We start from the raw sequence: 12731 nt of genomic DNA, 5'->3' as shown, positions 1-12731 counted from the left end.
TATGGTATGAATTGAAATGTACACGGATTCTCCCTTCCCTTTGCTCCTTACCAAACTGTACTAAGGTCATTTAATAGATGATCCTTTTATTATTTTTTAATCTGTGATGCCTTTTTTGGTGGGGGGAAGGTAGGGTCTCCCTCTGTGATCAGACTGGAGGGCAGTGGCATAATCACAGCTCACTGCAGTCTTGATCTCATGGGCTCAAGCGATCCTCCTGCCTCAGCCTCCTGAGTATCTGGGACAACAGCCACACATCACCATGCTTGGCTAATTTTTGTTTTTTTGTAGAGATGAGCTTTGCCATGTTGCCCAGGCTGGTCTTGAACTCTTGAACCCAAGTGATCCACCCACTTGGCCTCCCAAAGTTCTGGGATTATAGGCATGAGCTGCCACTCCTGGCCTGTGAGGCCTCTTTTATCATGTATACAATATCATTTCTTTTTAGTCACCTGAATTGTTGCAATGGTCCATATGCTTAGTTGTAGACAAGTAGGCCACTATTTTAATGACTGTACCTATACAATTTATTTTAAATATATGGCTTTGTTACCAGAAAGGAGCAGGAGAAAAAGGAGATAAGAAAACCTTCTGGATTGGAAAGGTGCTCTGATCCATACCCCAAGAGAGGGTTGTTGAATCTCATGCAAGAAATAATTTGGATGAGTCCACAGACTAACGTGAAAGCAAATTTATTAGAGAAGTAAAGAAGCAAAAGAACGGCTACTCCCCTAGACAGAGCAGCAGCATGGACTGATCACTGAGTATATTTATGGCAATTTCTTCATTATATGCTAAACCAGTTGTGGATTATTAATGAGTTTTCCAGGAAAGGGATGGGGAGTTCCCAGAACTGAATGTTCGGCTCTTTTGTAGACCATATTAACTTCCGGATGTTGCCATGACATTTATAAACTGTCATGGTGCTGATGGGAGTGTCTTTCAGTATGCTAATGCATAATTAGCATATAATGAGCTTCGAGGACTACGAGAGGTCTATTTTATCACCATCTTGGTTTTGGTAGGTTTTGACCAGCTTCTTTACTGTATCCTGTTTTATCAGTGGGGTCCTTATGATCTATATTTTGTGCCAACCTCCTAGCTCATCCTGTGTCTAAGAATGCCTAACATCCTGGGAATGTCGTCCAGAAGGTCTCAGGCTTATTTTACCCAGCCCCTGTTCAGGGTGGAGGTGCTCTGGTTGGAATGCCTTGGAATGCCTCTGATAGTTTGGCTAGTTATTATCTTCTGAAAAATTTCAAAGATGTTCTCAACTGGTTATTCTTTATTTATTTATTTATTTTTTGAGATGGAGTTCTGCTCTTGTTGCCCATGCTAGAGTACAATGGCGCAATCTCGGCTCACTGCAACTTCTACCTACCAGGTTCAAGCAATTCTCCTGCCCCAGCCTACCCAGTAGCTGGGCTTACAGGCGCCTGCCATCATATCCGGCTAATTTTTGTATTTTTGAAGAGACGGGTTTTCGCCATGTTGGCTAGACTGGTCTCAGACTCCTGACCTCAAGTGATCTGCCTGCCTCCGCCTCCCACAGTGCTGGGGTTACAGGCAAGAGCCACTGTGCTGGGTCTCACCTGGTTATTCTTACAGATTAGTTTAATTCCCTCAATACTCAAAAACTGATTCCATTACAATTTTTATTCTAATTGAACTAAGTCTATAGATTAATGTGAGCAGATTTAAAATCTTGACATTATTGAGAAATATAAAATAATAATGGAAATATATATATGTTAGATATAAACATAAAATAAATGTTTACAGTTTTATCCCTATAGGTCTCTTACTTTTCTCATTGGAATAATTCTTACAATTTTTTTTTTAATTTTAAATGGGAATTCTTGAATTTGGTATGTAGAATTAGAACAAATGTTTTCACATGCATTTCTTACTCTTCCACTTTGATGAGCTCCTCTATGAATTCTATTTTTCAATCAATTGCTTTTCTAGAGCTTTTGCATTATGCCTTCTGCAACTAACAAAAATATTTCCTGTTTCTTTCTATTATGTTTTCACTTATTTTTGATTCATAAATTATGAAATTGATCAGAATTTCTTAAATGTCAGTAGCTTAAAAATAGAGAGAAATCTTATTTGCTTTGCTAGTGATTTAAAGGAAGCAACTGTAGTGTATTCCTCACTAAGTATAATACTGGATGTCGATTTGAAATAAACTCTGAGCCCATCTTTCTTGTCCTTTTTAAAGGGTTTTAAAATATAAATGGGCATAATATTTTATCAAATGCTTTTTACCATCCCATTAAAGGGATAATATAATTTTTCTTATTTATCCTTTTTATGTGACATATGATGTTAATCAAGTTTATAAATGTAATCCACTTTTCATTCCTCAGATGAATATCATTTGGCATAATAAATTGTTGGCTTCTATTCCTGTTGTGCAAAGCAATCATGGACAACGTCACTAGCAAAGCAGACTAGATTTAACACAGGGTTTTGGGGAGGAAATTTACTAGCAGAAAAAAGTAGAGCACAGGCATATTTCCCCAAATCTTATAGACCCACAACTTAGGGAGCATGGATGGCTCATAATGCACAGAGGCTCATGTGTCAGAGGGAAGCATCTTGCCCTCTGTATTTATGCAGAGGGCCAGGAGCATCTAGGTGTGTATTTAAGAGTGGAAGCTCCCTGGTCTGGAAGGAGCCTTTTTAGAAAGGGAGACCCCTGGAGACACAGTGGCTGGTATCAGCCTGTTCTTCCCTTGAGGCAACTCAAGTCTCCTGAGCCAGCTCTGCTAAATTATCAAAAGGGAGAGGAAATGCACCTCTAGGGATAGGAAGATTTGTCTCTCCTCTGTTCCCTGTTACTTTATTTCCAGTTTGAGTGTCCATATTTGTGGGGAAAAGAAAGAGATCAGACTGCTACTGTGTCTATACAGAAAGAAGTAGACATAAGAGAATCCATTTTGTTCTGTATTTGAGATGCTGTTAATCTGTGACCCTAATCCCAACCTTGTCCTTGCCTGTCTTGTATCTCTCTTCAAACTTAACCTTGGCCTCTCTTCAGTCCGTACATCCAAGATGACAAAGAAAAGAAAGAACAACGGTTGTGCCAAAAAGGACCGCAGCCAAGTGCAGTCTATTCGCTGCACTAACTGTGCCCGATGTGTGCCCAAGGACAAAACCATTAAGAAATTCATCATTCGAAACATAGTGGAGGCCGCAGCAGTCAGGGACATTTCTGAAGCGAGCGTCTTGTATGCCTATGTGCTTCCCAAGCTGTATGTGAAGCTACATTACTGTGTGAGTTGTGCAATTCACAGCAAAGTAGTCAGGAATCAATCTCGTGAAGCCCGCAAGGACCGAACAACCCCTCCCTGATTTAGACCGGCAGGTGCTGCCCCACATTGGGCATCAGATGAAGGGGTGGCCTGCCCCTCCACACCTGTGAGCGTGTCTCGTTAGGTGGAACGAGAGACTTGAGAAAAGAAATGAGACACAGAGACAAAGTATAGAGAAAGAAAAAGTGGGCCCAGGGGACCGGCGCTCAGAACTCAGAGACTGGTGCCGGCATGGGTCCTTTGTATGCTTAGCGCCGGTCCCCTGGGCCCACTTTTTCTTTCTCTATACTTTGTCTCTGTGTCTCATTTCTTTTCTCAAGTCTCTCATTCCACCTAACGAGAAATGCCCACAGGTGTGGAGGGGCAGGCCACCCCTTCATCTGGTGCCCAACATGGGTGCTTTTCTCTAAGGTGAAGGTACGCTTGAGCATGGTCATTGAGGACAAGTCTATGAGAGACTCCCGAGTACGTCTACAATCAGCCTTGCGGTAAGCTTGTGAGCTCGGAAGAACCTAGGGTAACAATGGGGCAAGCCTCTTATCGCAGCTTTATTAAAATTATCTTAAAAAGAGGGGGAGTTAAAGTCTCTACCAAAAATCTAATTACGCTATTTCAAACAATAGAACAGTTTTGCCCATGGTTTCCAGAACAGGGAACTTTAGATCTAAAAGACTGGGAAAAAATTGGCAAAGAATTAAAACAAGCAAGCAGGGAAGGTAAAATCATCCCACTTACAGTATGGAATGATTGGGTCATTATTAAAGTAGCTTTAGAGCCGTTTCAAACAGAAGAAGATAGCGTTTCAGTTTCTGATGTCCCTGAAAGCTGTGCAGTAGATTGTGAAAAAGAGGCAGGGATAGAATCCCGGAAAGGAATGGAAAGTTCACACTGTAAATGTGTAGCAGAGCCGGTAATGGCTCGGTCAATGCAAAATGTTGACGATAATCAATTACAGGAGGTGATATATCTTGAAACGTGAAAATTAGAAGAAAAAAGTCCAGAATTACCAGAGCCATCAGAGTCTAAACCACGATGGCCAAGTCCTCTTACAGCAGTTCAGATGCCTGTAACTTTACAACCTCAAATGCAGGTTAAACAAGTACAAACTCCAAAAGAAGATCAAATAGAAAAAGATAAGAGTCTCTGTCATGGCGATGAAAATCCAAATACAGTGTCCACAATATCAGCCGGTAGAAAATAAGACCCAGCCACTAGTAGCCTATCAATACTGGCCGCCAGTCGAACTTCAGTATCGGCTGCCCCCAGAAAATCTGTATGGACAGCCAGAAATGTTTCCAGCGCCACAAGGCAGGCGCCATATCCTCAGCTGCCCACCATAAGACTTAATCCTACAGCACCGCCTAGTAGACAGGGTAGTGCATTACATAAAATTATTGATGAGGCAAGAAAACAAGGAGATATTGAAGCATGGCAATTCCCAGTAATATTAGAATCATGACCACCTGGAGAAGGGGCCCAAGAGGGAGAGCCTCCCATAGCTGAAGCCAGATATGAGTCCTTTTCTATAAAAATGCTAAAAGAAATGAAAGAGGGAGTAAAACAGAATGGACCCAACTCTCCTAACATGAGAACATTATTAGATTCCATTGCTTATGGACATAGATTCATTCCTTATGATTGGGAGATTCTGGCAAAATCATCACTTTCACCCTCTCAATTTTTACAATTTAAGACTTGGTGGATTGATGGGGCACAAGAACAAGTCCAAATAAATAGGACTGCAAATCCTCCAATTAACATAGATGTAGATCAACTATTAGGAACAGGTCAAAATGGGAGCACTGCTATCAACAAGTAATAATGCCAAATGAGGCCATTGAGCAAATTAGTGCCATCTGCCTTAGGGCCTGGGAGAAAATCCAAGACCCAGGAATGGCCTGCCCCTCATTCAATACAATAAGACAAGGCTCTAAAGAGCCTACCCTGATTTTGTAGCAAGGCTTCAAGATGCTGCTCAAAAGTCAATTACCAATGAGAATGCCCATAAGGTCATAGTGGAGTTGATGGCATATGAAAACGCCAATCCTGATTGTCAATCAGCCATTAAGCCATTAAAAGGAAGGGTCCCGGCAGGATCAGATGTAATCTCAGAGTACGTTAAAGCCTGTGGTGGAATTGGAGGAGCTATGCATAAAGCTATGCTTTTGGCTCAAGCAATCACAGGAATTGCTTTAGGAGGACAAGTTAGAACATTTGGGGGAAAATGTTATAATTGTGGTCAAACTGGTCATCTAAAAAAGAATTGCCTAGTCTCAAATAAACAAAATGGAATCTCTTATGTCTACTTCTTTCTATATACACACAGTAACAGTCTGATCTCTTTCTTTTCCACATATTCATCTAGAAGATTGAGCTGTACTATGACAGTGTCAAAATTTTCTATGTAGTTCTGTATTTTATACTGTATTTCCTCTGAAATAATAGTCATTTAATACTATTCCAAGGCTTGGGGGTATTTTCATTTGAACCATTTGATTAATATTGAATTTAACTTTATTATAATTGATTTTTATTCTTTTTCTAGGCCTGACTTGTGTTAATTTTATGCCTCTTTTAGTGAAGCTGTTTCTTTCACTGTGTTCTGTTTCACTGAAAATGTTTTGTGTGGAAGGAACAGAAAGGGATGATCCCTTTCCTCCTCATCATCAGGGTCACAATTCATATCCCTATAACAAAAGAAAGGTTAACAAGAGAAAAGCATAACAAATTTCTCAATGTATATAAGCATGGTAGCCGAACAAAAAATATGAAGTGTCAGAGGATGGCCAGATGATTGAAGCTTAAATACTCTCTTCAAAGGGGACAGGTAAGTGATGGCTGTAGGCAATTTTAGAGAGAGTAAATGATTTTAGGAGACATGAATGGACAGAAATTAGCTTATAAATGAGTCTCTTTGTAAACTGAGTGGGACCAGAGAACAAACAATAGCTTGGGACAAAGTTTATTTGGGCTGTAGGTGTGGTGTTTAATTTTCAGTCTCTGTGATATGAGTTTTAATCTTCTCTGGTTAATGAAATTTTAGAGAAGGGATCGAAGGCAATTGTGTTCCTCTTTGGCAGGTCCGGTTTCTAGGTAGATAAGGGCACTTCAGAGAACAGTCTCATCCTATGTTTTGGGAGAGACAGAAGATTGAGAGACAGGAAGGAAGGGGGAAAGGTCAGAGAGACCTTGAAGCAGCTGCTTTAGTTCAGCATGTCAAAGTGACAGATTTGGGGATATTATTTCTGATCCCCAACAGTATTTTCTTATCATTGGTAATAATTTGGAAAATGGATAATTTGATTTTAATTTGATTATTGGCAACTCTAGCAATTTTCATAGATTAATTTGTATATGTTAGCTGTTATAAAAACAAAAAATGACAACTTTGAACTCCATTTCATGGAAACCTAAGTATAATATTTTTGTGCTTTTTTTATTCCTATCTGATATATTTTTAATCTGGGGTGGCAAACTCTGCTATTTTTCTTAAAAAGTATTCTTTTTACAAAGCATGTTTTGTCATTCACATCCTATGTTAGTTACCATAGTTACATCAGTTATTGAGACCCAGCAGCGTCAATCTTTTTCCCAATAATGCTTAGTGATTTTTGAAGATTTTTCTTGCTTGTTTCTGTATTTATAGCTAGTTCTTTTCTATCACAGCTTCTCAATGATAAAGTTTTAAATGTGATTCATTTTTGTTTTCCAGTGGACTTATTAATATCTTTAATCTTGTTTTCTTCTCTAGGAATATTGGAGTATTTGAGTTTTTGTTTTTCCAAAACTCTGAAGCTCTGCCATTCTGCTCTAACACATGAGTGCTAAATTGACTGGTGACTACATTTTTGAGTCATCACCTTCTTCAATTTTCACTGCCAAACTCAAAAGACATATTTCTATATTGTTTATGGCAGACAAAAGAACAAAAAAATTGAACTCTTCCTGATTGTAAGTTAATTATTGGAAGATTACTTGTTTTTCAGTTTAGGTTTCAGGATCACTTTGATTTTGTTGGATATAAAATTCAAAATTAGTGGAAAATACATTGGTTGTTAAATTTGCCATGACACAGTGAGACATCTTAGTTTCCATTGGTATCAGGTCCTTTTTCTAATCTGGAAAGATCTTTTCTAAAAATTGACTTTTGATCCATTTTTCTCCTCCTTTGGAGTTGACCATTACTTGTAAGTCGGCTCTCTGTCATTTACCCTTTATATATATTATCTTCTCTTACCATTGTGTGTCTTCATTCTAAATTGTAGAATTACATCTCAGATTATCTCTTTATGCTTAAAAATTTATTGTTCTGCTGTGTTATATCTGCCTTTTTGTGCTGCAATGCAGAATTTATTTCAGTTTCTAAATTTAAAAAACACTGATTTGACCTCTTCTTATTTGTGCCTATTTGCTAAGAGCCTGGCTTTATATCTCATTAAGAACTTGAGTCAGGAATCAAACTTTTAAAAAAATTTTTCTGAGTCAGAGCCTTGCTCTGTCTCCCAGGCTGTAGTGCAGTGGCGTGATCTCAGTTCACTGCAACCTCCCCCTCCTGGGTTCAAGTGTTTCTCCTGTCTCAGTCTCCCGAGTAGCTGGGACTAGGGGTGTGCTACCACACCCAGCCAATTTTTGTATTTTTAGTAGAGACGGGGTTTCACCATGTTGGCCAGGCTGGTCTCGAACTTCTGACCTCAAATGATCCACCTACCGCAGCCTCCCAAAGTGCTGGGTTTACAGGTGTGAGCCACCGTGCTGGTTCAGAAATTAAATTTTTTTCCCTGTTTCCTGGAGTAAATCTATTTCTGGGAAAGTATTTTTAATATTTATAACTTGAATAATATTAAATATATACAGAAAATTGCATAAAATATATGTATGGTATAACTAATGGTTAAAACTTAACACCCATATAACTCCAGTGTAAGTCGAAAAGTTGAACACAGCCAGCATTGTAAAAGTGCTTTGCAAGACCAGCTATACAATACACAGGGCTCAGTGCAAAATTAAATTGTGGGTTTCTTTTTCCAAAGTATTAAAAATTTCAGGACACTAAGAGTAGAGCCTTAAACCAAGCTGGCCCAGGGCCTTTCTGAGCATGTGTTCCCTGCACAACACCACAAGTTGTATGCTAACTTTCAAAGATGGTGTGAGGAGTAAAGGAGATTATGTATGTGTAACCAGTATGTTGAATAGGTGTGATGCATGGATTTTGATCAACATGCAGCTTTATTTTCTTGTCTCCCACAGTCAGTCAGGGTAATCTTTTGCTCCTGGAAGAAACTTCCAGCAGGCCCAAAATTATCATGCAGATTCTTACATAAGACACAGCCCTGCAGAAAAATAAGTTGCAAACCTTGTCTCAATTAAATCATTAGAATGCTTAGTACTGTTAATAATTGAAGCTTCTAACTTTTATACCTTAAGTATTTTCCTCCTTTAACTTGGACCTGCTTCAGTCTGGAGACCTATAGTGGGAAAGGTAGGGTCTTCAACCATACTAACTTGCTATTCTTTGACTCTGAATTTAAGTAAGAAAGTGATTAATCGAATGGGACATTATTGCTTGGTATTGTGACTTAGATCAGGGGCCTCCATAAAACCACCTTTGCAAAAATTGTATCAGTGAGAAAATTAGGACAGTGAAATCTGAGCTAACCCACCCCCCATCTTGTTACAGTAGGTGGGTAGGTAGTCAGGCATGAGTGAGGACTGGACTCTCCCCACCCACCAGGAATGTCAGGCGACCATCAGGTGATGGTTCAGCAGCTGTGACACTAAAATAATAGTTGGTCGCAGACGCCAGGAAAAGGCAATTTCCCAGTATGTAAAAACACTTGAAATTGATCACTGGCAGCTTCCAATAAAATCTCAGGAATTGGACAAGTGGGCTCAAGCATGAGTATTAAGAGACAAAATGGCGGAGTATGACCTTGCGGGAGCATTCCACCAGAAAAGGGAAGAAAGCCTCAGATGGGCATGTGCACAGCTTCCTAAACAAACTGCACATGCTCACCTCCCAAGCGCAAGGAGGGCACTGCACATGTGGGAGCCTCACCCTAAGGGAAGAATGAAGGGAAAGGGGCACAAGACGCTGGAAGAGAGCATATAAAGTCCTAGGATCAAGGTTGAACAGAACACTTGACCTCCAAAGTGCCCACTTGGGTCTCTTCCAAGTGTACTTTCCTTTCTTGCTTGCTCTAGATATTTAATAAACTTCCACTCCTGCTCTGAAACTTGCCTTGGTCTCTTTTTCTGCCTTATGCCCCTCTGTCAAATTCTTTCTTCTGAGGAGGCAAGAATTGAGGTTGCTGCAGATCTGTATGGATTTACCATTGGTAACCTGGATATTCGCCAGCCCCAACAATCTTGTCTTTCCCTTAATTATTCCTGGGTCATTGGGCCAAGCTAACTTTGGAAGATATTTCAGCTATAGTTTAAATGATAATAGACCTTGCCCAAACTCGAAGGTTTTTGCATAACTAATGAAAGTTCTTCAGGCTAGCGGGAGGAGAGGCATCAGAGTTCTGCTACAGTGCAGAACTGTCAGCTATTATTACAGATGTTATAAGATAGGCAACTTCCCCAATCAATCCTGCGAATATCATCACTACCGTAGAACCTAGGATCAATTGGCCTTTTGAGATACCTTTTCAAGTATTGTAACGTCTGACACCCATGGATCCACCTGCACCCACCAACCCTGCTCCTGTGGCTCCATCCAGAAGTGATTTAGCCTATAGGAGGACAGTTTCAACCCTCTATGATTTCATCTTTGCCCCGACCAATCAGCAGCAAGCACCCATCACCTGGCCACCCCCACCCCTTTCCCTAAACTGCCTTTGAAAAACTCCTAACCTAGGAGCTTTGGGCAAGAGTGACTTGAGTACTAACTCCACCTCCCATGAGGTGTGGCCAGCCTCATATCTATTCAACTCTTTTTCTACTACAATGCCATAGTCTTTCTTTGTGTAGCGGGCAGGAAAGCCGCCTCAGTTGGTTACATCTGCAGATCTTCCAAGTTGCCTTTCTTTCTTGTGTATTTAATGAGTGCTTTAGTTCAGGTTGGGTCCTCTTTTGCAGTTTCCTAAAGCAACATTCCCCATCCTTTTTGGCACAGAGACCAGTTTTATGAAGATAGTTTTTCCACAGACTGGGGGGTGGGGGAATGGTTTCAGGATGAAATTTTACCACCTCAGAATCATTAGATTCTCATAAGGAGTGTGCAACCTAGATCCCTCAGATGTGCAGTTCACAGTAAGGTTCACACTCCTATAAGAATCTAATGCAACTGCTGATCTCATAGGACGCAGAGCTCAGCTTTGCTCGCTCACTGCTCACTTCCTGCTGTGGGACCCTGTTCCTAACAGGCCAGACCACAGACCGGTAACAGTCCATGGCCAGGAGTTGGGGACCCCTCCCCGGGGTTGGGGACCCCTCCCCTAAAGGATGTGTCTCAGTTCTGTGGTTGCTGTGATTTCTTTCTAAGTTAACAGCAATTTACAGCACCTACTTATTGCTGCATCTTTCTGTTGTAGTTCTCCTCCATCCCCTTGTAAATCCTACATAATTTGGGGTGGGAATAATTGTACGTTCACTTTGCTATCTGACAATTATCTTTTGGAGCCCAATCCTTCTAATATCCTGAAACATGTATAAAATTTTTAGAATACTCAATAAATGGTAACTATTTGTCTTCCTCAATAGATCTCATGACACTTTTTTTTTTTCCCCCTACTTGTCCTTTTATAGAAGAGTAAACCATGTGGATTCATTGGGAGAGTTGCTATAAACCACTTCACAGTGGACCTGGGTAGAAAAGATGTTCCTTTAAGGACTGAGACAGGCAAAGTCAGTTTGTCTCCCACTCTGAAACAGTTGTGGTCCACAGTAGATATTTTTAAAATGCCATTTCTTCTTTCCAGGGAACCTAAAAAGACTTGTGGATATCCTGGGAGGAAAAGGTGGGGGAGCTTATACTTCTGTAGGTTGATGAATTTCAAAGTTCCTGCATAAAGAAGCAAAAAGAAACTTCAAGTAAGAGACTTTATATGGAACCTGAAGGCAAAATGCAAATTTGGTCTGAGGCAACTGAGCTTCCACCCTAAGAGGTGGAACTCTAAGAACCAGTTAACTTGAATAGCTAGTGGAAGCAGAGAAGTGAAATTAAGAGAGCAGTTTCCAAAAGGGAGCAGACTTTCAATTCGAATTCATGAATAAGGCATAAGGAGAATAGTGTCAAACCCTAGAAGAACACAACATTTCCTTGATCTTTTTTTTCCCCATTGAAGTGCTTAAAGGTTCTTTTCAAAATAGTTTTATGAGTATTTTAATAAAAAAATTTGCAAAGGAGTTTTGAAGTTATCTTCTCTAACATTTTTCTCACACATCAGAAGTTGTTGCTTAAAACATAAGAAAAAGTTAATTTTGCTTTGTTATCTTTAACATCAACATTCACTCTTCAGCTTAACACAATGTTTCCCTAATAAATTGTTGCTGAACCTGTATCATGTCAGGCATTTTGTAAGAAATAGGGAAGCAACAGTGAACAAAAGTAGGTAAAGTCCTGTTCTCATAGAGCCTGCCTTTTAGAGAGGGAATCAAGAATAAACAAATAAACACAGAAATATGCAATATTTTGTTTGCTTGTAAGTGCCAAGAAGAAAAATAAATCATGGTAAAGGGATAGAGTAGAAGCAAGGAAAAGTGGAATGATGGAGCATAGTTCGTTGAGATAAATTGTCAAGGAAGTGATGTTGCTTGTGGCAAAATTCTCAGATACTTAAACCAGATGAGCTATTTGAAGGAGGAGTATTAGGCATGAGAACAAATGCAAGTTCAAATATTGATGATAATAGTTATAGAAGTATTAATAATTGTGATAGCAATAGCAGTAGGTACAATCTGTTAAATATGTACAATATATCCATTGTTCTAAGCAATTTCTGTGTGTGTTTATGGTAGTGTCAGTTTTTTTGATGCCCTTAAGAGTTTTGCTTTTTGTTCTTTGTGCATAGAAGGGACTATTTGAGATTTACTTCTTTTTTTTATTATGTTTTAAAAAAATGTGAATGTAGATTCATGTACAGGTGTAAGGAATAATACAGAGAAGGCCTGTACACTTCACCTGGTTTCTCCTAACAACATCTTACTGTACTGGAGTACAGTAAGATAATGAGGATATTGATGTTAATGCAATCCATCAATATTATTCAAACATTGCCAGTTTTACATGCTCATTTGTATGTGTGTTTATTTAATTTTATGCAATTTTATCACATTGTAGATTTGTGTGACCACCACTGCAGTCAAGACACAAACAGTTTCATAACTCTGAGGATTCCTCATACTGTCCTTAGCTACACCATCTTCCTTTTCACCCTGGCTTTTGGTAGACTGTAACTCCCGGCAACC

General features: G+C 39.6%; 1 protein-coding gene across 1 annotated transcript; it reads left to right on the top strand.

Moving 5' to 3' along the window:
* The first annotated feature begins 1513 nt into the window (after positions 1 to 1513).
* LOC108582898 (40S ribosomal protein S26-like) lies at positions 1514 to 7844 on the top strand. Its single transcript, XM_021929668.2, has one exon. It carries the CDS (start codon positions 2962 to 2964, stop codon positions 3358 to 3360), a length of 399 nt encoding a protein of 132 aa, XP_021785360.1. The 5' UTR covers positions 1514 to 2961; the 3' UTR covers positions 3361 to 7844.
* Positions 7845 to 12731: the final 4887 nt, after the last annotated feature.

Source organism: Papio anubis, chromosome 15 (assembly GCF_008728515.1).
Source record: "Papio anubis isolate 15944 chromosome 15, Panubis1.0, whole genome shotgun sequence".
NCBI lineage: Eukaryota > Metazoa > Chordata > Mammalia > Primates > Cercopithecidae > Papio > Papio anubis.
The sequence above is the reverse complement of the archived record's forward strand: the minus strand, read 5'-3'. Positions and strand labels throughout refer to the sequence as shown.